At 45.5% G+C, this 25,909-nt stretch overlaps 1 protein-coding gene across 5 annotated transcripts in view; it reads right to left on the bottom strand.

Moving 5' to 3' along the window:
- LOC140362256 (uncharacterized) overlaps window positions 1–25,909 on the bottom strand; it is a 116,346-nt gene that overhangs the window by 88,856 nt on the left and 1,581 nt on the right. For all 5 annotated transcript variants that reach the window (XM_072448357.1, XM_072448358.1, XM_072448359.1 and 2 more), the window contains exon 3: window positions 24,884–25,020. In XM_072448357.1, the coding sequence (XP_072304458.1) occupies window positions 24,884–25,020 (137 nt within the window). The remainder of the gene's footprint in view (window positions 1–24,883; window positions 25,021–25,909) is intronic.

Genomic DNA, 25,909 nt, shown 5'->3' with positions numbered 1-25,909 from the left:
TTAGTCCTGCTTTAGTCCTGGTTTGCACCTGGTTTAGTCCTGGTTTAGTCCTGCTTTAGTCCTGCTTTAGTCCTGCTTTAGTCCTGGTTTAGTCCTGGTTTAGTCCTGGTTAAGCCCTGGTTTAGTCCTGGTTTAGACCTGGTTTAGTCCTGGTTTAGACCTGGTTTAGTCCTGGTTTAGTCCTGGTTTAGACCTGGTTTAGACCTGGTTTAGTCGTGGTTTAGTCCTGGTTTAGACCTGGTTTAGTCCTGGTTTAGTCCTGGTTTAGTCCTGCTTTAGTCCTGCTTTAGTCCTGCTTTAGTCCTGGTTTAGTCCTGGTTTAGACCTGGTTTAGTCCTGGTTTAGTCCTGGTTTAGTCCTGGTTTAGACCTGGTTTAGTCCTGGTTTAGTCCTGGTTTAGACCTGGTTTAGTCCTGGTTTAGTCCTGGTTTAGTCCTGCTTTAGTCCTGCTTTAGTCCTGCTTTAGTCCTGGTTTAGTCCTGGTTTAGACCTGGTTTAGACCTGGTTTAGTTCTGGTTTAGTCATGGTTTAGTCTTGCTTTAGTCCTGCTTTAGTCCTGCTTTAGTCCTGGTTTAGTCCTGGTTTAGACCTGGTTTAGACCTGGTTTAGTTCTGGTTTAGTCCTGGTTTAGCCCTGGTTTAGTCCTGGTTTAGTCCTGGTTTAGTCCTGGTTTAGACCTGGTTTAGACCTGGTTTAGTTCTGGTTTAGTCCTGGTTTAGCCCTGGTTTAGCCCTGCTTTAGTCCTGCTTTGGTCCTGGTTTAGTCCTGGTTTAGACCTGGTTTAGACCTGGTTTAGTTCTGGTTTAGTCCTGGTTTAGCCCTGGTTTAGTCCTGGTTTGGACCTGGTTTAGTCCTGGTTTAGTCCTGGTTTAGACCTGGTTTAGTCCTGGTTTAGTCCTGGTCATGTCCTGGTTTAGACCTGGTTTAGTCCAGGTTTAGTCCTTGTTTAGTCCTGGTTTAGTCCTGGTTTAATCCTGCTTTAGTCCTGGTTCAGACCTGGATTATTCTTGGTTTAGACCTGGTTTAGTCCTGGTTTAGTCATGGTTTAGTCCTGCTTTAGTCCTGCTTTAGTCCTGCTTTAGTCCTGGTTTAGTCCTGGTTTAGACCTGGTTTAGACCTGGTTTAGTCCTGGTTTAGTCCTGATTTAGCCCTGGTTTAGTCCTGGTTTGGACCTGGTTTAGTCCTGGTTTAGTCCTGGTTTAGACCTGGTTTAGTCCTGGTTTAGTCCTGGTTTAGTCCTGCTTTAGTCATGGTTTAGTCCTGCTTTAGTCCTGGTTTAGTCCTGGTTTAGTCTTGGTTTAGTCCTGGTTTAGCCCTGGTTTAGTCCTGGTTTGGACCTGGTTTAGTCCTGGTTTAGTCCTGGTTTAGACCTGGTTTAGTCCTGGTTTAGTCCTGGTCTTGTCCTGGTTTAGACCTGGTTTAGTCCTGGTTTAGTCCTGGTTTAGTCCTGGTTTAGTCCTGGTTTAGTCCTGGTTTAGACCTGGTTTAGTCCTGGTTTAGACCTGGTTAAGTCCTGCTTTAGTCCTGTTTTAGACCTGGTTCAGTCCTGGTTTAGTCCTGGTTTAGTCATGCTTTAGTCCTGTTTTAGTCCTGGTTTAGTCCTGCTTTAGTCCTGGTTTAGTCCTGGTTTAGTCCTGCTTTAGTTCTGGTTTGGACCTGGTTTAGACCTGGTTTATTCCTGGTTTAGTCCTGGTTTGGACCTGGTTTAGTCCTGGTTTAGACCTGGTTTAGTCCTGCTTTAGTCCTCTTTTAGTCCTGGTTTAGTCCTGCTTTAGTTCTGGTTTAGTCCTGCTTTAGTCCTGGTTTAGACCTGGTTCAGTCCAGGTTTAGTCCTGGTTTAGTTAGTCCTGGTTTAGTCCTGGTTTAGTCCTGGTTTAGACCTGTTTTACATGTGGTTTAGTCCTGCTTTAGTCCTGGTTTAGACCTGGTTTAGTCCTGGTTTAGACCCGGTTTAGTCCTGGTTTAGTCCTGGTTTGGACCTGGTTTAGTCCTGGTTTAGTCCTGCTTTAGTTCTGGTTTTGTCCTGGTTTAGTCCTGGTTTAGTCCTGGTTTAGACCTGGTTTAGTCCTGGTTTAGTCCTGCTTTAGTTCTGGTTTAGTCCTGCTTTAGTCCTGGTTTAGACCTGGTCTTGTCCTGGTTTAGTTCTGGTTTAGTCCTGGTTTAGTCCTGGTTTAGACCTGGTTTAGTCCTGGTTTAGTCCTGGTTTAGTCCTGGTTTAGTCCTGGTTTAGTCCTGCTTTAGTCCTGGTTTAGACCTGGTTCAGTCCAGGTTTAGTCCTGGTTTAGTTAGTCCTGGTTTAGTCCTGGTTTAGTCCTGGTTTAGTCCTGGTTTAGACCTGGTTTAGTCCTGGTTTAGTCCTGGTTTAGACCTGCTTTAGTCCTGGTTTAGTCCTGGTTTAGTCCTGGTTTAGAACTGGTTTTGTCCTGGTTTAGACCTGGTTTAGTCCTGGTTTAGTTAGTCCTGGTTTAGTCCTGGTTTAGACCTGGTTTAGACCTGGTTTAGTCCTGGTTTAGACCTGGTTTAGTCCGGGTTTAGTCCTGGTTTAGTCCTGGTTTAGACCTGGTTTAGTCCTGGTTTAGTCCTGCTTTAGTCCTGCTTTAGTCCTGGTTTAGACCTGGTTTAGACCTGGTTTAGTCCTGGTTTAGACCTGGTTTAGTCCTGCTTTAGTCCTGGTTTAGTCCTGGTTTAGTCCTGGTTTAGTCCTGGTTTAGTCCTGGTTCAGACCTGGTTTAGTCTTCGTTTAGTCCTGGTTTAGACCTGGTTTAGTCCTGGTTTAGTCCTGGTTTAGCCCTGGTTTAGTCCTGGTTTAGTCCTGGTTTAGACCTGGTTTAGTCCTGGTTTAGTCCTGGTTTAGCCCTGGTTTAGTCCTGGTTTAGCCCTGGTTTAGTCCTGCTTTAGTCCTGCTTTAGTCCTGGTTTAGACCTGGTTTAGTCCTGGTTTAGTCCTGGTTTAGCCCTGGTTTAGTCCTGGTTTTGACCTGGTTTAGTCCTGGTTTAGTCCTGGTTTAGTCCTGGTTTAGCCCTGGTTTAGTCCTGGTTTAGACCTGGTTTAGTCCTGGTTTAGTCCTGGTTTAGTCCTGGTTTAGACCTGGTTTAGTCCTGGTTTAGTCCTGGTTTCGTCCTGGTCTTGTCCTGGTTTAGTCCTGGTTTAGACCTGGTTTAGTCCTGGTTTAGTTAGTCCTGGTTTAGTCCTGGTTTAGTCCTGGTTTAGTCCTGGTTTAGACCTGGTTTAGACCTGGTTTAGTCCTGCTTTAGTCCTGGTTTAGACCTGGTTTAGTCCTGGTTTAGTCCTGGTTTTGTCCTGCTTTAGTCCTGGTTTAGTCCTGGTTTAGACCTGGTTTAGTCCTGGTTTAGACCTGGTTTAGTCCTGCTTTAGTCCTGCTGTAGTCATGGTTTAGTCCTGCTTTAGTCCTGCTTTAGTCCTGGTTTAGTCCTGGTTTAGTCCTGCTTTAGTCCTGGTTTAGACCTGGTTTAGTCCTGGTTTAGTCCTGGTTTTGTCCTGCTTTAGTCCTGGTTTAGTCCTGGTTTAGACCTGGTTTAGTCCTGGTTTAGTCCTGGTTTAGTCCTTGTTTAGTCCTGCTTTAGTCCTGCTTTAGTCCTGGTTTAGTCCTGGTTTAGTCCTGGTTTAGTCCTGGTTTAGACCTGGTTTAGTCCTGGTTTAGTCCTGGTTTAGCCCTGGTTTAGTCCTGGTTTGGACCTGGTTTAGTCCTGGTTTAGACCTGGTTCAGTCCTGGTTTAGTCCTGGTTTAGTCCTGGTTTAGTCCTGCTTTAGTCCTGCTTTAGTCCTGCTTTAGTCCTGGTTTAGTCCTGGTTTAGTCCTGGTTTAGTCCTGTTCTTGTCCTGGTTTAGACCTGGTTTAGTCCTGGTTTAGTCCTGGTCTTGTCCTGGTTTAGTCCTGGTTTAGTCCTGGTTTAGTCCTGGTTCAGACCTGGTTTAGTCTTCGTTTAGTCCTGGTTTAGACCTGGTTTAGTCCTGCTTTAGTCCTGCTTTAGTCCTGCTTTAGTCCTGGTTTAGTCCTGGTTTAGACCTGTTCTTGTCCTGGTTTAGACCTGGTTTAGTCCTGGTTTAGTCCTGGTCTTGTCCTGGTTTAGTCCTGGTTTAGTCCTGGTTCAGACCTGGTTTAGTCTTCGTTTAGTCCTGGTTTAGACCTGGTTTAGTCCTGGTTTAGTCCTGGTTTAGTCCTGCTTTAGTCATGGTTTAGTCCTGCTTTAGTCCTGGTTTAGTCCTGGTTTAGACCTGGTTTAGTCCTGGTTTAGTCCTGGTTTAGCCCTGGTTTAGTCCTGGTTTGGACCTGGTTTAGTCCTGGTTTAGTCCTGGTTTAGACCTGGTTTAGTCCTGGTTTAGTCCTGGTCTTGTCCTGGTTTAGACCTGGTTTAGTCCTGGTTTAGTCCTGGTTTAGTCCTGCTTTAGTCCTGCTTTAGTCCTGGTTTAGTCCTGGTTTAGACCTGGTTTAGTCCTGGTTTAGTCCTGGTTTAGTCCTGCTTTAGTCATGGTTTGGTCCTGCTTTAGTCCTGCTTTAGTCCTGGTTTAGTCCTGGTTTAGACCTGGTTTAGTCCTGGTTTAGTCCTGGTTTAGTCCTGGTTTAGTCCTGGTTTAGTCCTGGTTTAGACATGGTTTAATCCTGGTCTTGTCCTGGTTTAGTCCTGGTTTAGTCCTGGTTTAGTCCTGGTCTTGTCCTGGTTTAGTCCTGGTTTAGACCTGGTTTAGTCCTGGTTTAGTCTTCGTTTAGTCCTGGTTTAGTCCTGCTTTAGTCATGGTTTGGTCCTGCTTTAGTCCTGCTTTAGTCCTGGTTTAGTCCTGGTTTAGACCTGGTTTAGTCCTTGTTTAGTCCTGGTTTAGCCCTGGTTTAGTCCTGGTTTGGACCTGGTTTAGTCCTGGTTTAGACCTGGTTTAGACTTGGTTTAGTCCTGGTTTAGTCCTGGTTTAGTCCTGGTTTAGTCCTGGTTTAGACCTGGTTTAGTCCTGGTCTTGTCCTGGTTTAGTCCTGGTTTAGTCCTGGTTTAGACCTGGTTTAGTCCTGGTTTAGTTAGTCCTGGTTTAGTCCTGGTTTAGTCCTGATTTAGTCCTGGTTTAGACCTGGTTTAGACCTGGTTTAGTCCTGCTTTAGTCCTGGTTTAGACCTGGTTTAGTCCTGGTTTAGTCCTGGTTTTGTCCTGCTTTAGTCCTGGTTTAGTCCTGGTTTAGACCTGGTTTAGTCCTGGTTTAGACCTGGTTTAGTCCTGCTTTAGTCCTGCTTTAGTCCTGGTTTAGTCCTGGTTTAGACCTGGTTTATTCCTGGTTTAGTCCTGGTTTAGTCCTGGTTTAGTCCTGCTTTAGTCCTGCTTTAGTCCTGCTTTAGTCCTTCTTTAGTCCTGGTTTAGTCCTGGTTCAGACCTGGATTATTCTTGGTTTAGTCCTGCTTTAGTCCTGCTTTAGTCCTGGTTTAGTCCTGGTTTAGACCTGGTTTATTCCTGGTTTAGTCCTGGTTTAGTCCTGGTTTAGTCCTGCTTTAGTCCTGCTTTAGTCCTGCTTTAGTCCTTCTTTAGTCCTGGTTTAGTCCTGGTTCAGACCTGGATTATTCTTGGTTTAGTCCTGGTTTAGTCCTGGTTCAGACCTGGATTATTCTTGGTTTAGTCCTGGTTTAGACCTGGTTTAGTCCTGGTTTAGTCATGGTTTAGTCCTGCTTTAGTCCTGCTTTAGTTCTGCTTTAGTCCTGGTTTAGTCCTGGTTTAGTCCTGGTTTAGTCCTGGTCTTGTCCTGGTTTAGACCTGGTTTAGTCCTGGTTTAGTCCTGGTTTAGACCTGGTTTAGTCCTGGTTTAGTCCTGGTTTAGACCTGGTTTAGTCCTGGTTTAGTCCTGGTTTAGTCCTGCTTTAGTCATGGTTTGGTACTGCTTTAGTCCTGCTTTAGTCCTGCTTTAGTCCTGGTTTAGTCCTGGTTTAGACCTGGTTTAGTCCTGGTTTAGTCCTGGTTTAGCCCTGGTTTAGTCCTGCTTTAGTCCTGGTTTAGTCCTGGTTTAGTCCTGGGGTTTAGTCCTGCTTTAGTCCTGCTTTAGTCCTGCTTTAGTCCTGGTTTAGTCCTGGTTTAGTCCTGGTTTAGTCCTGCTTTAGTCCTGGTTCAGACCTGGATTATTCTTGGTTTAGTTCTGCTTTAGTCCTGGTTTAGTCCTGGTTTAGTCCTGGTTTAGTCCTGGTCTTGTCCTGGTTTAGACCTGGTTTAGTCCTGGTTTAGTCCTGGTTTAGACCTGGTTTAGTCCTGGTTTAGTCCTGCTTTAGTCCTGCTTTAGTCCTGGTTTAGTCCTGGTTTAGTCCTGGTTTAGACCTGGTTTAGTCCTGGTTTAGTCCTGGTTTAGTCCTGCTTTAGTCATGGTTTGGTACTGCTTTAGTCCTGCTTTAGTCCTGCTTTAGTCCTGGTTTAGTCCTGGTTTAGACCTGGTTTAGTCCTGGTTTAGTCCTGGTTTAGCCCTGGTTTAGTCCTGCTTTAGTCCTGGTTTAGTCCTGGTTTAGTCCTGGTTTAGACCTGGTTTAGACCTGGTTTAGTCCTGGTTTAGTCCTGGTTTAGTCCTGCTTTAGTCCTGCTTTAGTCCTGCTTTAGTCCTGGTTTAGTCCTGGTTTAGTCCTGGTTTAGTCCTGCTTTAGTCCTGGTTCAGACCTGGATTATTCTTGGTTTAGTCCTGGTTTAGACCTGGTTCAGACCTGGTTTAGTCGTGGTTTAGTCCTGGTTTAGACCTGGTTTAGTCCTGGTTTAGTCCTGGTTTAGTCCTGGTTTAGTCCTGCTTTAGTCCTGCTTTAGTCCTGCTTTAGTCCTGGTTTAGTCCTGGTTTAGACCTGGTTTAGTCCTGGTTTAGTCCTTGTTTAGCCCTGGTTTAGTCCTGCTTTAATCCTGGTTTAGTCCTGGTTTAGTCCTGGTTTAGACCTGGTTTAGTCCTGGTTTAGTCCTGGTTTAGTCCTGCTTTAGTCCTGCTTTAGTCCTGGTTTAGTCCTGGTTTAGTCCTGGTTTAGTCCTGCTTTAGTCGTGCTTTAGTCCTGCTTTAGTCCTGGTTTAGTCCTGGTTTAGTCCTGCTTTAGTCCTGCTTTAGTCCTGCTTTAGTCCTGGTTCAGACCTGGTTTAGACCTGGTTTAGACCTGGTTTAGTTCTGGTTTAGTCCTGGTTTAGTCATGGTTTAGTCCTGCTTTAGTCCTGCTTTAGTCCTGCTTTAGTCCTGGTTTAGTCCTGGTTTAGACCTGGTTTAGACCTGGTTTAGTTCTGGTTTAGTCCTGGTTTAGCCCTGGTTTAGTCCTGGTTTGGACCTGGTTTAGTCCTGGTTTAGTCCTGGTTTAGTCCTGGTCATGTCCTGGTTTAGTCCTGGTTTAGTCCTGGTCTTGTCCTGGTTTAGACCTGGTTTAGTCCTGGTTTAGTCCTGGTTTAGACCTGGTTTAGTCCTGGTTTAGTCCTGGTTTAGACCTGGTTTAGTCCTGGTTTAGTCCTGGTTTAGTCCTGCTTTAGTCATGGTTTGGTACTGCTTTAGTCCTGCTTTAGTCCTGCTTTAGTCCTGGTTTAGTCCTGGTTTAGACCTGGTTTAGTCCTGGTTTAGTCCTGGTTTAGCCCTGGTTTAGTCCTGCTTTAGTCCTGGTTTAGTCCTGGTTTAGTCCTGGGGTTTAGTCCTGCTTTAGTCCTGCTTTAGTCCTGCTTTAGTCCTGGTTTAGTCCTGGTTTAGTCCTGGTTTAGTCCTGCTTTAGTCCTGGTTCAGACCTGGATTATTCTTGGTTTAGTTCTGCTTTAGTCCTGGTTTAGTCCTGGTTTAGTCCTGGTTTAGTCCTGGTCTTGTCCTGGTTTAGACCTGGTTTAGTCCTGGTTTAGTCCTGGTTTAGACCTGGTTTAGTCCTGGTTTAGTCCTGCTTTAGTCCTGCTTTAGTCCTGGTTTAGTCCTGGTTTAGTCCTGGTTTAGACCTGGTTTAGTCCTGGTTTAGTCCTGGTTTAGTCCTGCTTTAGTCATGGTTTGGTACTGCTTTAGTCCTGCTTTAGTCCTGCTTTAGTCCTGGTTTAGTCCTGGTTTAGACCTGGTTTAGTCCTGGTTTAGTCCTGGTTTAGCCCTGGTTTAGTCCTGCTTTAGTCCTGGTTTAGTCCTGGTTTAGTCCTGGTTTAGACCTGGTTTAGACCTGGTTTAGTCCTGGTTTAGTCCTGGTTTAGTCCTGCTTTAGTCCTGCTTTAGTCCTGCTTTAGTCCTGGTTTAGTCCTGGTTTAGTCCTGCTTTAGTCCTGGTTCAGACCTGGATTATTCTTGGTTTAGTCCTGGTTTAGACCTGGTTCAGACCTGGTTTAGTCGTGGTTTAGTCCTGGTTTAGACCTGGTTTAGTCCTGGTTTAGTCCTGGTTTAGTCCTGGTTTAGTCCTGCTTTAGTCCTGCTTTAGTCCTGCTTTAGTCCTGGTTTAGTCCTGGTTTAGACCTGGTTTAGTCCTGGTTTAGTCCTTGTTTAGCCCTGGTTTAGTCCTGCTTTAATCCTGGTTTAGTCCTGGTTTAGTCCTGGTTTAGACCTGGTTTAGTCCTGGTTTAGTCCTGGTTTAGTCCTGCTTTAGTCCTGCTTTAGTCCTGGTTTAGTCCTGGTTTAGTCCTGGTTTAGTCCTGCTTTAGTCGTGCTTTAGTCCTGCTTTAGTCCTGGTTTAGTCCTGGTTTAGTCCTGCTTTAGTCCTGCTTTAGTCCTGCTTTAGTCCTGGTTCAGACCTGGTTTAGACCTGGTTTAGACCTGGTTTAGTTCTGGTTTAGTCCTGGTTTAGTCATGGTTTAGTCCTGCTTTAGTCCTGCTTTAGTCCTGCTTTAGTCCTGGTTTAGTCCTGGTTTAGACCTGGTTTAGACCTGGTTTAGTTCTGGTTTAGTCCTGGTTTAGCCCTGGTTTAGTCCTGGTTTGGACCTGGTTTAGTCCTGGTTTAGTCCTGGTTTAGTCCTGGTCATGTCCTGGTTTAGACCTGGTTTAGTCCAGGTTTAGTCCTTGTTTAGTCCTGGTTTAGTCCTGGTTTAGTCCTGGTTCAATCCTGGTTTAGTCTTCGTTTAGTCCTGGTTTAGACCTGGTTTAGTCCTGGTTTAGTCCTGGTTTAGTCCTGCTTTAGTCATGGTTTAGTCCTGCTTTAGTCCTGGTTTAGTCCTGGTTTAGTCTTGGTTTAGTCCTGGTTTAGCCCTGGTTTAGTCCTGGTTTAGACCTGGTTTAGTCCTGGTTTAGTCCTGGTCTTGTCCTGGTTTAGACCTGGTTTAGTCCTGGTTTAGTCCTGGTTTAGACCTGGTTTAGTCCTGGTTTAGTCCTGGTTTAGTCCTGGTTTAGTCCTGGTTTAGACCTGGTTTAGTCCTGGTTTAGTCCTGGTTTAGTCCTGGTTTAGTCCTGCTTTAGTCCTGGTTTAGACCTGGTTCAGTCCAGGTTTAGTCCTGGTTTAGTTAGTCCTGGTTTAGTCCTGGTTTAGTCCTGGTTTAGTCCTGGTTTAGACCTGGTTTAGTCCTGGTTTAGACCTGGTTTAGTCCTGGTTTAGTCCTGGTTTAGACCTGCTTTAGTCCTGGTTTAGTCCTGGTTTAGTCCTGGTTTAGAACTGGTTTTGTCCTGGTTTAGACCTGGTTTAGTCCTGGTTTAGTTAGTCCTGGTTTAGTCCTGGTTTAGACCTGGTTTAGTCCTGGTTTAGACCTGGTTTAGTCCTGGTTTAGTCCTGGTTTAGACCTGCTTTAGTCCTGGTTTAGTCCTGGTTTAGTCCTGGTTTAGAACTGGTTTTGTCCTGGTTTAGACCTGGTTTAGACCTGGTTTAGTCCTGGTTTAGACCTGGTTTAGTCCGGGTTTAGTCCTGGTTTAGTCCTGGTTTAGACCTGGTTTAGTCCTGGTTTAGTCCTGCTTTAGTCCTGCTTTAGTCCTGGTTTAGACCTGGTTTAGACCTGGTTTAGTCCTGGTTTAGACCTGGTTTAGTCCTGCTTTAGTCCTGGTTTAGTCCTGGTTTAGTCCTGGTTTAGTCCTGGTTTAGTCCTGGTTCAGACCTGGTTTAGTCCTGGTTTAGTCCTGGTTTAGCCCTGGTTTAGTCCTGGTTTGGACCTGCTTTAGTTCTGCTTTAGTCCTGGTTTAGTCCTGGTTTAGACCTGGTTTAGTCCTGGTTTAGCCCTGGTTTAGTCCTGCTTTAGTCCTGCTTTAGTCCTGGTTTAGTCCTGGTTTAGACCTGGTTTAGTCCTGGTTTAGTCCTGGTTTAGCCCTGGTTTAGTCCTGGTTTTGACCTGGTTTAGTCCTGGTTTAGTCCTGGTTTAGTCCTGGTTTAGCCCTGGTTTAGTCCTGGTTTAGACCTGGTTTAGTCCTGGTTTAGTCCTGGTTTAGTCCTGGTTTAGTCCTGGTTTAGTCCTGGTTTAGACCTGGTTTAGTCCTGGTTTAGTCCTTGTTTCGTCTTGGTCTTGTCCTGGTTTAGTCCTGGTTTAGACCTGGTTTAGTCCTGGTTTAGTTAGTCCTGGTTTAGTCCTGGTTTAGTCCTGGTTTAGTCCTGGTTTAGACCTGGTTTAGACCTGGTTTAGTCCTGCTTTAGTCCTGGTTTAGACCTGGTTTAGTCCTGGTTTAGTCCTGGTTTTGTCCTGCTTTAGTCCTGGTTTAGTCCTGGTTTAGACCTGGTTTAGTCCTGGTTTAGACCTGGTTTAGTCCTGCTTTAGTCCTGCTTTAGTCATGGTTTAGTCCTGCTTTAGTCCTGCTTTAGTCCTGGTTTGCACCTGGTTTAGTCCTGGTTTAGTCCTGGTTTAGTCCTGCTTTAGTCCTGCTTTAGTCCTGGTTTAGTCCTGGTTTAGTCCTGGTTTAGCCCTGGTTTAGTCCTGGTTTAGACCTGGTTTAGTCCTGGTTTAGACCTGGTTTAGTCCTGGTTTAGTCCTGGTTTAGACCTGGTTTAGACCTGGTTTAGTCGTGGTTTAGTCCTGGTTTAGACCTGGTTTAGTCCTGGTTTAGTCCTGGTTTAGTCCTGCTTTAGTCCTGCTTTAGTCCTGCTTTAGTCCTGGTTTAGTCCTGGTTTAGACCTGGTTTAGTCCTGGTTTGGATCTGGTTTAGCCCTGGTTTAGCCCTGCTTTAGTCCTGGTTTAGTCCTGGTTTAGTCCTGGTTTAGACCTGGTTTAGTCCTGGTTTAGTCCTGGTTTAGTCCTGCTTTAGTCCTGCTTTAGTCCTGCTTTAGTCCTGGTTTAGTCCTGGTTTAGACCTGGTTTAGACCTGGTTTAGTTCTGGTTTAGTCCTGGTTTAGCCCTGGTTTAGTCCTGGTTTAGTCCTGGTTTAGTCCTGGTTTAGACCTGGTTTAGACCTGGTTTAGTTCTGGTTTAGTCCTGGTTTAGCCCTGGTTTAGCCCTGCTTTAGTCCTGCTTTGGTCCTGGTTTAGTCCTGGTTTAGACCTGGTTTAGACCTGGTTTAGTTCTGGTTTAGTCCTGGTTTAGCCCTGGTTTAGTCCTGGTTTGGACCTGGTTTAGTCCTGGTTTAGTCCTGGTTTAGACCTGGTTTAGTCCTGGTTTAGTCCTGGTCATGTCCTGGTTTAGACCTGGTTTAGTCCAGGTTTAGTCCTTGTTTAGTCCTGGTTTAGTCCTGGTTTAATCCTGCTTTAGTCCTGGTTCAGACCTGGATTATTCTTGGTTTAGACCTGGTTTAGTCCTGGTTTAGTCATGGTTTAGTCCTGCTTTAGTCCTGCTTTAGTCCTGCTTTAGTCCTGGTTTAGTCCTGGTTTAGACCTGGTTTAGACCTGGTTTAGTCCTGGTTTAGTCCTGATTTAGCCCTGGTTTAGTCCTGGTTTGGACCTGGTTTAGTCCTGGTTTAGTCCTGGTTTAGACCTGGTTTAGTCCTGGTTTAGTCCTGGTTTAGTCCTGCTTTAGTCCTGGTTTAGTCCTGGTTTAGTCTTGGTTTAGTCCTGGTTTAGCCCTGGTTTAGTCCTGGTTTGGACCTGGTTTAGTCCTGGTTTAGTCCTGGTTTAGACCTGGTTTAGTCCTGGTTTAGTCCTGGTCTTGTCCTGGTTTAGACCTGGTTTAGTCCTGGTTTAGTCCTGGTTTAGTCCTGGTTTAGTCCTGGTTTAGTCCTGGTTTAGACCTGGTTTAGTCCTGGTTTAGACCTGGTTAAGTCCTGCTTTAGTCCTGTTTTAGACCTGGTTCAGTCCTGGTTTAGTCCTGGTTTAGTCATGCTTTAGTCCTGTTTTAGTCCTGGTTTAGTCCTGCTTTAGTCCTGGTTTAGTCCTGGTTTAGTCCTGCTTTAGTTCTGGTTTGGACCTGGTTTAGACCTGGTTTATTCCTGGTTTAGTCCTGGTTTGGACCTGGTTTAGTCCTGGTTTAGACCTGGTTTAGTCCTGCTTTAGTCCTCTTTTAGTCCTGGTTTAGTCCTGCTTTAGTTCTGGTTTAGTCCTGCTTTAGTCCTGGTTTAGACCTGGTTCAGTCCAGGTTTAGTCCTGGTTTAGTTAGTCCTGGTTTAGTCCTGGTTTAGTCCTGGTTTAGACCTGTTTTACATGTGGTTTAGTCCTGCTTTAGTCCTGGTTTAGACCTGGTTTAGTCCTGGTTTAGACCCGGTTTAGTCCTGGTTTAGTCCTGGTTTGGACCTGGTTTGGACCTGGTTTAGAACTGGTTTAGTCCTGGTTTAGTCCTGGTTTTGTCCTGGTTTAGTCCTGGTTTAGTCCTGGTTTAGACCTGGTTTAGTCCTGGTTTAGTCCTGGTTTAGTCCTGCTTCAGTCCTGCTTTAGTCCTGCTTTAGTTCTGGTTTAGTCCTGCTTTAGTCCTGGTTTAGACCTGGTCTTGTCCTGGTTTAGTTCTGGTTTAGTCCTGGTTTAGTCCTGGTTTAGACCTGGTTTAGTCCTGGTTTAGTCCTGGTTTAGTCCTGGTTTAGTCCTGGTTTAGTCCTGCTTTAGTCCTGGTTTAGACCTGGTTCAGTCCAGGTTTAGTCCTGGTTTAGTTAGTCCTGGTTTAGTCCTGGTTTAGTCCTGGTTTAGTCCTGGTTTAGACCTGGTTTAGTCCTGGTTTAGTCCTGGTTTAGACCTGCTTTAGTCCTGGTTTAGTCCTGGTTTAGTCCTGGTTTAGAACTGGTTTTGTCCTGGTTTAGACCTGGTTTAGTCCTGGTTTAGTTAGTCCTGGTTTAGTCCTGGTTTAGACCTGGTTTAGACCTGGTTTAGTCCTGGTTTAGACCTGGTTTAGTCCGGGTTTAGTCCTGGTTTAGTCCTGGTTTAGACCTGGTTTAGTCCTGGTTTAGTCCTGCTTTAGTCCTGCTTTAGTCCTGGTTTAGACCTGGTTTAGACCTGGTTTAGTCCTGGTTTAGACCTGGTTTAGTCCTGCTTTAGTCCTGGTTTAGTCCTGGTTTAGTCCTGGTTTAGTCCTGGTTTAGTCCTGGTTCAGACCTGGTTTAGTCTTCGTTTAGTCCTGGTTTAGACCTGGTTTAGTCCTGGTTTAGTCCTGGTTTAGCCCTGGTTTAGTCCTGGTTTAGTCCTGGTTTAGACCTGGTTTAGTCCTGGTTTAGTCCTGGTTTAGCCCTGGTTTAGTCCTGGTTTAGACCTGGTTTAGTCCTGGTTTAGTCCTGGTTTAGTCCTGGTTTAGACCTGGTTTAGTCCTGGTTTAGTCCTGGTTTCGTCCTGGTCTTGTCCTGGTTTAGTCCTGGTTTAGACCTGGTTTAGTCCTGGTTTAGTTAGTCCTGGTTTAGTCCTGGTTTAGTCCTGGTTTAGTCCTGGTTTAGACCTGGTTTAGACCTGGTTTAGTCCTGCTTTAGTCCTGGTTTAGACCTGGTTTAGTCCTGGTTTAGTCCTGGTTTTGTCCTGCTTTAGTCCTGGTTTAGTCCTGGTTTAGTCCTGGTTTAGACCTGGTTTAGTCATGGTTTAGTCCTGCTTTAGTCCTGCTTTAGTCCTGGTTTAGTCCTGGTTTAGTCCTGCTTTAGTCCTGGTTTAGACCTGGTTTAGTCCTGGTTTAGTCCTGGTTTTGTCCTGCTTTAGTCCTGGTTTAGTCCTGGTTTAGACCTGGTTTAGTCCTGGTTTAGTCCTGGTTTAGTCCTTGTTTAGTCCTGCTTTAGTCCTGCTTTAGTCCTGGTTTAGTCCTGGTTTAGTCCTGGTTTAGTCCTGGTTTAGACCTGGTTTAGTCCTGGTTTAGTCCTGGTTTAGCCCTGGTTTAGTCCTGGTTTGGACCTGGTTTAGTCCTGGTTTAGACCTGGTTCAGTCCTGGTTTAGTCCTGGTCATGTCCTGGTTTAGACCTGGTTTAGTCCTGGTTTAGTCCTTGTTTAGACCTGGTTTAGTCCTGGTTTAGTCCTGCTTTAGTCCTGCTTTAGTCCTGCTTTAGTCCTGGTTTAGTCCTGGTTTAGTCCTGGTTTAGACCTGGTTTTGTCCTGGTCTTGTCCTGGTTTAGTCCTGGTTTAGTCCTGTTCTTGTCCTGGTTTAGACCTGGTTTAGTCCTGGTTTAGTCCTGGTCTTGTCCTGGTTTAGTCCTGGTTTAGTCCTGGTTTAGTCCTGGTTCAGACCTGGTTTAGTCTTCGTTTAGTCCTGGTTTAGACCTGGTTTAGTCCTGCTTTAGTCCTGCTTTAGTCCTGCTTTAGTCCTGGTTTAGTCCTGGTTTAGACCTGTTCTTGTCCTGGTTTAGACCTGGTTTAGTCCTGGTTTAGTCCTGGTCTTGTCCTGGTTTAGTCCTGGTTTAGTCCTGGTTCAGACCTGGTTTAGTCTTCGTTTAGTCCTGGTTTAGACCTGGTTTAGTCCTGGTTTAGTCCTGGTTTAGTCCTGCTTTAGTCATGGTTTAGTCCTGCTTTAGTCCTGGTTTAGTCCTGGTTTAGACCTGGTTTAGTCCTGGTTTAGTCCTGGTTTAGCCCTGGTTTAGTCCTGGTTTGGACCTGGTTTAGTCCTGGTTTAGTCCTGGTTTAGACCTGGTTTAGTCCTGGTTTAGTCCTGGTCTTGTCCTGGTTTAGACCTGGTTTAGTCCTGGTTTAGTCCTGGTTTAGTCCTGCTTTAGTCCTGCTTTAGTCCTGGTTTAGTCCTGGTTTAGACCTGGTTTAGTCCTGGTTTAGTCCTGCTTTAGTCCTGCTTTAGTCCTGGTTTAGTCCTGGTTTAGTCCTGGTTTAGACCTGGTTTAGTCCTGGTTTAGTCCTGGTTTAGTCCTGGTTTAGTCCTGGTTTAGTCCTGGTTTAGACATGGTTTAATCCTGGTCTTGTCCTGGTTTAGTCCTGGTTTAGTCCTGGTTTAGTCCTGGTTTAGTCCTGGTCTTGTCCTGGTTTAGTCCTGGTTTAGACCTGGTTTAGTCCTGGTTTAGTCTTCGTTTAGTCCTGGTTTAGTCCTGCTTTAGTCATGGTTTGGTCCTGCTTTAGTCCTGCTTTAGTCCTGGTTTAGTCCTGGTTTAGCCCTGGTTTAGTCCTGGTTTGGACCTGGTTTAGTCCTGGTTTAGACCTGGTTTAGACTTGGTTTAGTCCTGGTTTAGTCCTGGTTTAGTCCTGGTTTAGTCCTGGTTTAGACCTGGTTTAGTCCTGGTCTTGTCCTGGTTTAGTCCTGGTTTAGTCCTGGTTTAGACCTGGTTTAGTCCTGGTTTAGTTAGTCCTGGTTTAGTCCTGGTTTAGTCCTGATTTAGTCCTGGTTTAGACCTGGTTTAGACCTGGTTTAGTCCTGCTTTAGTCCTGGTTTAGACCTGGTTTAGTCCTGGTTTAGTCCTGGTTTTGTCCTGCTTTAGTCCTGGTTTAGTCCTGGTTTAGACCTGGTTTAGTCCTGGTTTAGACCTGGTTTAGTCCTGCTTTAGTCCTGCTTTAGTCCTGGTTTAGTCCTGGTTTAGACCTGGTTTATTCCTGGTTTAGTCCTGGTTTAGTCCTGGTTTAGTCCTGCTTTAGTCCTGCTTTAGTCCTGCTTTAGTCCTACTTTAGTCCTGGTTTAGTCCTGGTTTAGTCCTGCTTTAGTCCTGGTTCAGACCTGGATTATTCTTGGTTTAGTCCTGGTTTAGACCTGGTTTAGTTCTGCTTTAGTCCTGGTTTAGTCCTGGTTTAGTCCTGGTTTAGTCCTGGTCTTGTCCTGGTTTAGACCTGGTTTAGTCCTGGTTTAGTCCTGGTTTAGACCTGGTTTAGTCCTGGTTTAGTCCTGCTTTAGTCCTGCTTTAGTCCTGGTTTAGTCCTGGTTTAGTCCTGGTTTAGACCTGGTTTAGTCCTGGTTTAGTCCTGGTTTAGTCCTGCTTTAGTCATGGTTTGGTACTGCTTTAGTCCTGCTTTAGTCCTGCTTTAGTCCTGGTTTAGTCCTGGTTTAGACCTGGTTTAGTCCTGGTTTAGTCCTGGTTTAGCCCTGGTTTAGTCCTGCTTTAGTCCTGGTTTAGTCCTGGTTTAGTCCTGGTTTAGACCTGGTTTAGACCTGGTTTAGTCCTGGTTTAGTCCTGGTTTAGTCCTGGTTTAGTCCTGCTTTAGTCCTGCTTTAGTCCTGCTTTAGTCCTGGTTTAGTCCTGGTTTAGTCCTGGTTTAGTCCTGCTTTAGTCCTGGTTCAGACCTGGATTATTCTTGGTTTAGTTCTGCTTTAGTCCTGGTTTAGTCCTGGTTTAGTCCTGGTTTAGTCCTGGTCTTGTCCTGGTTTAGACCTGGTTTAGTCCTGGTTTAGTCCTGGTTTAGACCTGGTTTAGTCCTGGTTTAGTCCTGCTTTAGTCCTGCTTTAGTCCTGGTTTAGTCCTGGTTTAGTCCTGGTTTAGACCTGGTTTAGTCCTGGTTTAGTCCTGGTTTAGTCCTGCTTTAGTCATGGTTTGGTACTGCTTTAGTCCTGCTTTAGTCCTGCTTTAGTCCTGGTTTAGTCCTGGTTTAGACCTGGTTTAGTCCTGGTTTAGTCCTGGTTTAGCCCTGGTTTAGTCCTGCTTTAGTCCTGGTTTAGTCCTGGTTTAGTCCTGGTTTAGACCTGGTTTAGACCTGGTTTAGTCCTGGTTTAGTCCTGGTTTAGTCCTGCTTTAGTCCTGCTTTAGTCCTGCTTTAGTCCTGGTTTAGTCCTGGTTTAGTCCTGGTTTAGTCCTGCTTTAGTCCTGGTTCAGACCTGGATTATTCTTGGTTTAGTCCTGGTTTAGACCTGGTTCAGACCTGGTTTAGTCGTGGTTTAGTCCTGGTTTAGACCTGGTTTAGTCCTGGTTTAGTCCTGGTTTAGTCCTGGTTTAGTCCTGCTTTAGTCCTGCTTTAGTCCTGCTTTAGTCCTGGTTTAGTCCTGGTTTAGACCTGGTTTAGTCCTGGTTTAGTCCTGGTTTAGCCCTGGTTTAGTCCTGCTTTAATCCTGGTTTAGTCCTGGTTTAGTCCTGGTTTAGACCTGGTTTAGTCCTGGTTTAGTCCTGCTTTAGTCCTGCTTTAGTCCTGGTTTAGTCCTGGTTTAGTCCTGGTTTAGTCCTGCTTTAGTCCTGCTTTAGTCCTGGTTTAGTCCTGGTTTAGTCCTGCTTTAGTCCTGCTTTAGTCCTGCTTTAGTCCTGGTTCAGACCTGGTTTAGACCTGGTTTAGACCTGGTTTAGTTCTGGTTTAGTCCTGGTTTAGTCATGGTTTAGTCCTGCTTTAGTCCTGCTTTAGTCCTGCTTTAGTCCTGGTTTAGTCCTGGTTTAGACCTGGTTTAGACCTGGTTTAGTTCTGGTTTAGTCCTGGTTTAGCCCTGGTTTAGTCCTGGTTTGGACCTGGTTTAGTCCTGGTTTAGTCCTGGTTTAGTCCTGGTCATGTCCTGGTTTAGACCTGGTTTAGTCCAGGTTTAGTCCTTGTTTAGTCCTGGTTTAGTCCTGGTTTAGTCCTGGTTCAATCCTGGTTTAGTCTTCGTTTAGTCCTGCTTTAGTCATGGTTTAGTCCTGCTTTAGTCCTGGTTTAGTCCTGGTTTAGTCTTGGTTTAGTCCTGGTTTAGCCCTGGTTTAGTCCTGGTTTGGACCTGGTTTAGTCCTGGTTTAGTCCTGGTTTAGACCTGGTTTAGTCCTGGTTTAGTCCTGGTCTTGTCCTGGTTTAGACCTGGTTTAGTCCTGGTTTAGTCCTGGTTTAGACCTGGTTTAGTCCTGGTTTAGTCCTGGTTTAGTCCTGGTTTAGTCCTGCTTTAGTCCTGGTTTAGACCTGGTTAAGTCCTGCTTTAGTCCTGTTTTAGACCTGGTTCAGTCCTGGTTTAGTCCTGGTTTAGTCCTGTTTTAGTCCTGGTTTAGTCCTGCTTTAGTCCTGGTTTAGTCCTGGTTTATCCTGCTTTAGTTCTGATTTGGACCTGGTTTAGACCTGCTTTAGTCCTCTTTTAGTCCTGGTTTAGTCCTGCTTTAGTTCTGGTTTAGTCCTGCTTTAGACCTGGTTTAGACCTGGTTCAGTCCAGGTTTAGTCCTGGTTTAGTCCTGCTTTAGTCCTGGTTTAGACCTGGTTTAGTCCTGGTTTAGACCCGGTTTAGTCTTGGTTTAGTCCTGGTTTGGACCTGGTTTGGACCTGGTTTAGAACTGGTTTAGTCCTGGTTTAGTCCTGGTTTTGTCCTGGTTTAGTCCTGGTTTAGTCCTGGTTTAGACCTGGTTTAGTCCTGGTTTAGTCCTGGTTTAGTCCTGCTTTAGTCCTGCTTTAGTCCTGCTTTAGTCCTGGTTTAGACCTGGTTCAGTCCAGGTTTAGTCCTGGTTTAGTCCTGGTTTAGTCCTGCTTCAGTCCTGCTTTAGTCCTGCTTTAGTTCTGGTTTAGTCCTGCTTTAGTCCTGGTTTAGACCTGGTTCAGTCCAGGTTTAGTCCTGGTTTAGTTAGTCCTGGTTTAGTCCTGGTTTAGTCCTGGTTTAGTCCTGGTTTAGACCTGTTTTACATGTGGTTTAGTCCTGCTTTAGTCCTGGTTTAGAACTGGTTTAGTCCTGGTTTAGTCCTGGTTTTGTCCTGGTTTAGTTCTGGTTTAGTCCTGGTTTACTCCTGGTTTAGTCCTGCTTTAGTCCTGGTTTAGTCCTGGTCTTGTCCTGGTTTAGTTCTGGTTTAGTCCTGGTTTAGTCCTGGTTTAGTCCTGCTTTAGTCCTGCTTTAGTCCTGGTTTAGTCCTGCTTTAGTCCTGGTTTAGTCCTGATTTAGTCCTGGTTTAGACCTGGTTTAGTCCTGGTTTAGTCCTGGTTTAGACCTGCTTTAGTCCTGGTTTAGTCCTGGTTTAGTCCTGGTTTAGAACTGGTTTTGTCCTGGTTTAGACCTGGTTTAGTTAGTCCTGGTTTAGTCCTGGTTTAGACCTGGTTTAGACCTGGTTTAGTCCTGGTTTAGACCTGGTTTAGTCCGGGTTTAGTCCTGGTTTAGACCTGGTTTAGTCCTGGTTTAGACCTGGTTTAGTCCTGCTTTAGTCCTGGTTTAGTCCTGGTTTAGTCCTGGTTTAGTCCTGGTTTAGTCCTGGTTCAGACCTGGTTTAGTCTTCGTTTAGTCCTGGTTTAGACCTGGTTTAGTCCTGGTTTAGTCCTGGTTTAGCCCTGGTTTAGTCCTGGTTTAGTCCTGGTTTAGACCTGGTTTAGTCCTGGTTTAGTCCTGGTTTAGCCCTGGTTTAGTCCTGGTTTGGACCTGCTTTAGTTCTGCTTTAGTCCTGGTTTAGTCCTGGTTTAGACCTGGTTTAGTCCTGGTTTAGTCCTGGTTTAGCCCTGGTTTAGTCCTGCTTTAGTCCTGCTTTAGTCCTGGTTTAGTCCTGGTTTAGTCCTGGTTTAGACCTGGTTTAGTCCTGGTTTAGTCCTGGTTTAGCCCTGGTTTAGTCCTGGTTTAGACCTGGTTTAGTCCTGGTTTAGTCCTGGTTTAGTCCTGGTTTAGTCCTGGTTTAGACCTGGTTTAGTCCTGGTTTAGTCCTGGTTTCGTCCTGGTCTTGTCCTGGTTTATTCCTGGTTTAGACCTGGTTTAGTCCTGGTTTAGTTAGTCCTGGTTTAGACCTGGTTCAGTCCTGGTTTAGTCCTGGTCATGTCCTGGTTTAGACCTGGTTTAGTCCTGGTTTAGTCCTTGTTTAGACCTGGTTTAGTCCTGGTTTAGTCCTGCTTTAGTCCTGCTTTAGTCCTGGTTTAGTCCTGGTTTAGTCCTGGTTTAGTCCTGTTCTTGTCCTGGTTTAGACCTGGTTTAGTCCTGGTTTAGTCCTGGTCTTGTCCTGGTTTTAGTCCTGGTTTAGTCCTGGTTTAGTCCTGGTTCAGACCTGGTTTAGTCTTCGTTTAGTCCTGGTTTAGACCTGGTTTAGTCCTGCTTTAGTCCTGCTTTAGTCCTGCTTTAGTCCTGGTTTAGTCCTGGTTTAGACCTGTTCTTGTCCTGGTTTAGACCTGGTTTAGTCCTGGTTTAGTCCTGGTCTTGTCCTGGTTTAGTCCTGGTTTAGTCCTGGTTCAGACCTGGTTTAGTCTTCGTTTAGTCCTGGTTTAGACCTGGTTCAGTCCTGGTTTAGTCCTGGTCATGTCCTGGTTTAGACCTGGTTTAGTCCTGGTTTAGTCCTTGTTTAGACCTGGTTTAGTCCTGGTTTAGTCCTGCTTTAGTCCTGCTTTAGTCCTGGTTTAGTCCTGGTTTAGTCCTGGTTTAGTCCTGTTCTTGTCCTGGTTTAGACCTGGTTTAGTCCTGGTTTAGTCCTGGTCTTGTCCTGGTTTAGTCCTGGTTTAGTCCTGGTTTAGTCCTGGTTCAGACCTGGTTTAGTCTTCGTTTAGTCCTGGTTTAGACCTGGTTTAGTCCTGCTTTAGTCCTGCTTTAGTCCTGCTTTAGTCCTGGTTTAGTCCTGGTTTAGACCTGTTCTTGTCCTGGTTTAGACCTGGTTTAGTCCTGGTTTAGTCCTGGTCTTGTCCTGGTTTAGTCCTGGTTTAGTCCTGGTTCAGACCTGGTTTAGTCTTCGTTTAGTCCTGGTTTAGACCTGGTTTAGTCCTGGTTTAGTCCTGGTTTAGTCCTGCTTTAGTCATGGTTTAGTCCTGCTTTAGTCCTGGTTTAGTCCTGGTTTAGACCTGGTTTTGTCCTGGTTTTGTCCTGGTTTAGACCTGGTTTAGACCTGGTTTTGTCCTGGTTTGGACCTGGTTTAGTCTTGGTTTAGTCCTGGTTTAGTCCTGGTTTAGTCCTGGTTTAGACCTGGTTTAGACCTGGTTTAGACCTGGTTTAGTCCTGGTTTAGACCTGGTTTAGTCCTGGTTTAGTCCTGGTTTAGTCCTGGTTGAGTCCTGGTCTTGTCCTCGTTTAGTCCTGGTTTAGACCTGGTTTAGTCCTGGTTTAGTCCTGGTTTAGTCCTGCTTTAGTCCTGCTTTAGTTCTGGTTCAGTCCTGCTTTAGTCCTGGTTTAGACCTGGTTAAGTCCTGCTTTAGTCCTGTTTTAGACCTGGTTCAGTCCTGGTTTAGTCCTGGTTTAGTCATGCTTTAGTCCTGTTTTAGTCCTGGTTTAGTCCTGCTTTAGTTCTGGTTTGGACCTGGTTTAGACCTGGTTTAGACCTGGTTTAGTCCTGGTTTAGTCCTGGTTTGGACCTGGTTTAGTCCTGGTTTAGTCCTGCTTTAGTTCTGGTTTAGTCCTGCTTTAGTCCTGGTTTAGACCTGGTTCAGTCCCGGTTTAGTCCTGGTTTAGTCCTGGTTTAGTCCTGGTTTAGTCCTGCTTTAGTCCTGGTTTAGACCTGGTTCAGTCCCGGTTTAGTCCTGGTTTAGACCTGGTTCAGTCCCGGTTTAGTCCTGGTTTAGTCCTGCTTTAGTTCTGGTTTAGTCCTGCTTTAGTCCTGGTTTAGACCTGGTTCAGTCCCGGTTTAGTCCTGGTTTAGTCCTGGTTTAGTCCTGGTTTAGTCCTGCTTTAGTCCTGGTTTAGACCTGGTTTAGTCCTGGTTTATTCCTGGTTTAGTCCTGGTTTAGACCCGGTTTTGTCCTGGTTTAGTCCTGGTTTGGACCTGGTTTGGACCTGGTTTAGAACTGGTTTAGTCCTGGTTTAGTCCTGGTCTTGTCGTGGTTTAGACCTGGTTTAGTCCTGGTTTAGTCCTGGTTTAGTCCTGGTTTAGACCCGGTTTAGTCCTGGTTTAGTCCCGGTTTGGACCTGGTTTGGACCTGGTTTAGAACTGGTTTAGTCCTGGTTTAGTCCTGGTTTTGTCCTGATTTAGTACTGGTTTAGTCCTGGTTTAGTCCTGGTTTAGTCCTGGTTTAGTCCTGGTTTAGTCCTGGTTTAGTCCTGCTTCAGTCCTGCTTTAGTCCTGGTTTAGTCCTGCTTTAGTCCTGCTTTAGTCCTGGTCTTGTCCTGGTTTAGTCCTGGTTTAGTCCTGGTTTAGTCCTGCTTTAGTCCTGGTTTAGTCCTGGTTTAGACCTGGTTTAGACCTGGTTTAGTCCTGGTTTAGTCCTGGTTTAGTCCTGGTTTAGAACTGGTTTAGTCCTGGTTTAGTCCTGGTTTAGTCCTGGTTTAGTCCTGGTTTTGTCCTGGTTTAGACCTGGTTTAGTCCTGGTTTAGTCCTGGTTTAGACCTGGTTTAGTCCGGGTTTAGTCCTGGTTTAGTCCTGGTTTAGACCTGGTTTAGTCCTGGTTTAGTCCTGCTTTAGTCCTGGTTTAGACCTGGTTTAGACCTGCTTTAGTCCTGGTTTAGTCCTGGTTTAGTCCTGGTTTAGACCTGCTTTAGTCCTGGTTTAGTCCTGGTTTAGTCCTGGTTTAGTCCTGGTTTAGTCCTGGTTTAGTCCTGGTTTAGACCTGCTTTAGTCCTGGTTTAGTCCTGGTTTAGTCCTGGTTTAGTCCTGGTTTAGTCCTGGTTTAGTCCTGCTTTAGTCCTGGTTTAGTCCTGGTTTAGACCTGCTTTAGTCCTGGTTTAGTCCTGGTTTAGTCCTGGTTTAGACCTGCTTTAGTCCTGGTTTAGTCCTGGTTTAGTCCTGGTTTAGTCCTGGTTTAGTCCTGGTTTAGACCTGCTTTAGTCCTGGTTTAGTCCTGGTTTAGTCCTGGTTTAGTCCTGGTTTAGTCCTGCTTTAGACCTGCTTTAGTCCTGGTTTAGTCCTGCTTTAGTCCTGGTTTAATCCTGGTTTAGTCCTGGTTTAGTCCTGGTTTAGTCCTGGTTTAGTCCTGGTTTAGTCCTGCTTTAGTCCTGGTTTAGTCCTGGTTTAGTCCTGTTTTAGTCCTGGTTTAGTCCTGGTTTAGTCCTGGTTTAGACCTGCTTTAGTCCTGGTTTAGTCCTGGTTTAGTCCTGGTTTAGTCCTGGTTTAGTCCTGGTTTAGTCCTGGTTTAGACCTGCTTTAGTCCTGGTTTAGTCCTGGTTTAGTCCTGGTTTAGTCCTGGTTTAGTCCTGGTTTAGTCCTGGTTTAGTCCTGCTTTAGTCCTGGTTTAGTCCTGGTTTAGACCTGCTTTAGTCCTGGTTTAGTCCTGGTTTAGTCCTGGTTTAGACCTGCTTTAGTCCTGGTTTAGTCCTGGTTTAGTCCTGGTTTAGTCCTGGTTTAGTCCTGGTTTAGACCTGCTTTAGTCCTGGTTTAGTCCTGGTTTAGTCCTGGTTTAGTCCTGGTTTAGTCCTGGTTTAGACCTGCTTTAGTCCTGGTTTAGTCCTGCTTTAGTCCTGGTTTAGTCCTGGTTTAGACCTGCTTTAGTCCTGGTTTAGTCCTGCTTTAGTCCTGGTTTAGTCCTGGTTTAGACCTGCTTTAGTCCTGGTTTAGTCCTGGTTTAGTCCTGGTTTAGACCTGCTTTAGTCCTGGTTTAGTCCTGGTTTAGTCCTGGTTTAGTCCTGGTTTAGTCCTGGTTTAGACCTGCTTTAGTCCTGGTTTAGTCCTGGTTTAGTCCTGGTTTAGTCCTGGTTTAGACCTGCTTTAGTCCTGCTTTAGTCCTGGTTTAGTCCTGGTTTAGACCTGCTTTAGTCCTGGTTTAGTCCTGGTTTAGTCCTGGTTTAGTCCTGGTTTAGTCCTGGTTTAGACCTGCTTTAGTCCTGGTTTAGTCCTGGTTTAGTCCTGGTTTAGTCCTGGTTTAGTCCTGGTTTAGACCTGCTTTAGTCCTGGTTTAGTCCTGGTTTAGTCCTGGTTTAGTCCTGGTTTAGACCTGCTTTAGTCCTGGTTTAGTCCTGGTTTAGTCCTGGTTTAGTCCTGGTTTAGTCCTGGTTTAGACCTGCTTTAGTCCTGGTTTAGTCCTGGTTTAGTCCTGGTTTAGTCCTGGTTTAGTCCTGGTTTAGACCTGCTTTAGTCCTGGTTTAGTCCTGGTTTAGTCCTGGTTTAGTCCTGGTTTAGACCTGCTTTAGTCCTGGTTTAGTCCTGCTTTAGTCCTGGTTTAGTCCTGGTTTAGACCTGCTTTAGTCCTGGTTTAGTCCTGGTTTAGTCCTGGTTTAGTCCTGGTTTAGACCTGCTTTAGTCCTGGTTTAGTCCTGGTTTAGTCCTGGTTTAGTCCTGGTTTAGTCCTGGTTTAGACCTGCTTTAGTCCTGGTTTAGTCCTGGTTTAGTCCTGGTTTAGTCCTGGTTTAGTCCTGGTTTAGACCTGCTTTAGTCCTGGTTTAGTCCTGCTTTAGTCCTGGTTTAGTCCTGGTTTAGACCTGCTTTAGTCCTGGTTTAGTCCTGGTTTAGTCCTGGTTTAGTCCTGGTTTAGTCCTGGTTTAGACCTGCTTTAGTCCTGGTTTAGTCCTGCTTTAGTCCTGGTTTAGTCCTGGTTTAGACCTGCTTTAGTCCTGGTTTAGACCTGCTTTAGTCCTGGTTTAGTCCTGGTTTAGTCCTGGTTTAGTCCTGGTTTAGTCCTGGTTTAGTCCTGGTTTAGACCTGCTTTAGTCCTGGTTTAGTCCTGCTTTAGTCCTGGTTTAGTCCTGGTTTAGTCCTGGTTTAGTCCTGGTTTAGCCCTGGTTTAGTCCTGGTTTAGTCCTGCTTTAGTCCTGCTTTAGTCCTGGTTTAGACCTGGTTTAGTCCTGGTTTAGTCCTGGTTTAGACCTGCTTTAGTCCTGGTTTAGACCTGCTTTAGTCCTGGTTTAGTCCTGGTTTAGTCCTGGTTTAGTCCTGGTTTAGTCCTGGTTTAGACCTGCTTTAGTCCTGGTTTAGTCCTGCTTTAGTCCTGGTTTAGTCCTGGTTTAGTCCTGGTTTAGTCCTGGTTTAGTCCTGGTTTAGACCTGCTTTAGTCCTGGTTTAGTCCTGGTTTAGACCTGCTTTAGTCCTGGTCCACACTCACATCTTGTTGAACTGGTCCATTCCCAGTCCGCTCTGGGTCTCAGTGATGTTGACCCAGAAGCTGGAGGTCAGGGTCAGGATGGCTCTGAACAGGTCGTTATCACTGAAGCCGACCATGAAGTGGAACCGGCCCAAGACCTAGACCAGGATCACAACCAGATCATTCTGTTTATTTTACTAAATTAATGAGTTAGTCCACAAAACACACAAATTGAGTCTGATTGGACCAGGAGCTCTCATTTAAAGCTCAGACAAATCAAACCTGTGAAACAGACTCTTTCATCTGTGTAATAAAGATCAAATCTGAAGAATCCGGCCTAAAAGTGAAGCTGAAACGTCTCCTGCATTTGTAACGTCTCGATTCTCCTGTAACTCCTGCTCACAGCAGGTCCTAAAAGCTCCATAAAAAGCTTTAACTGGTTCAAAATGCAGCAGCAAGATTACAACAGGAACTAAAAGAAGAGAGCACATTACGCTGGTGCTGGAGTCTCTTCACATTTAAACTCCTCCTGATTTACAAAGCCATAAATGACATGGCCCCTCCCACCTCAAAGATGCTATAGAACCATCTCATCCAATCAGAGCTCTTCACTCTCAACATGCCGGCCTTCTGGTGCCAAGAGTCTCTAAAAGCACAGTAGGAGGTAGAGCCTTCTGGTGGTCCCACAAGTCTCTAAAAGCACAGTAGGAGGTAGAACCTTCTGGTGGTCCCACAAGTCTCTAAAAGCACAGTAAGAGGTAGAACCTTCTGGTGGTCCCACAAGTCTCTAAAAGCACAGTAGGAGGTAGAGTCCTGTCCATGTTAAAGAGGCGACACAGTCTCTTCATTTAAGACCAGGATTAAAACGTTCCTCTTGAAATGACTTATGTTCAGACCAGTGAGGAACAGAAATATAAAGCTACAGCTTCAGCTCCGCTGCCCTAGCAGCAACTCAAGTATGAGCTCTGTCCTCTGAGAAACACTTATTCTATCAAACTATATTGAATATTTAATTTCACTTGTGTCTGTTCCACTTCCTGTCGAGAG

The sequence above is a fragment of the Eucyclogobius newberryi genome, unplaced genomic scaffold (assembly GCF_026437365.1).
Source record: "Eucyclogobius newberryi isolate DKJ021-1_F unplaced genomic scaffold, fEucNew1.0.hap1 SCAF_16, whole genome shotgun sequence".
Classification (NCBI taxonomy): domain Eukaryota; kingdom Metazoa; phylum Chordata; class Actinopteri; order Gobiiformes; family Gobiidae; genus Eucyclogobius; species Eucyclogobius newberryi.
Note: the sequence above shows the minus strand (reverse complement) of the source record. Positions and strands in the feature narration are given on the sequence as shown.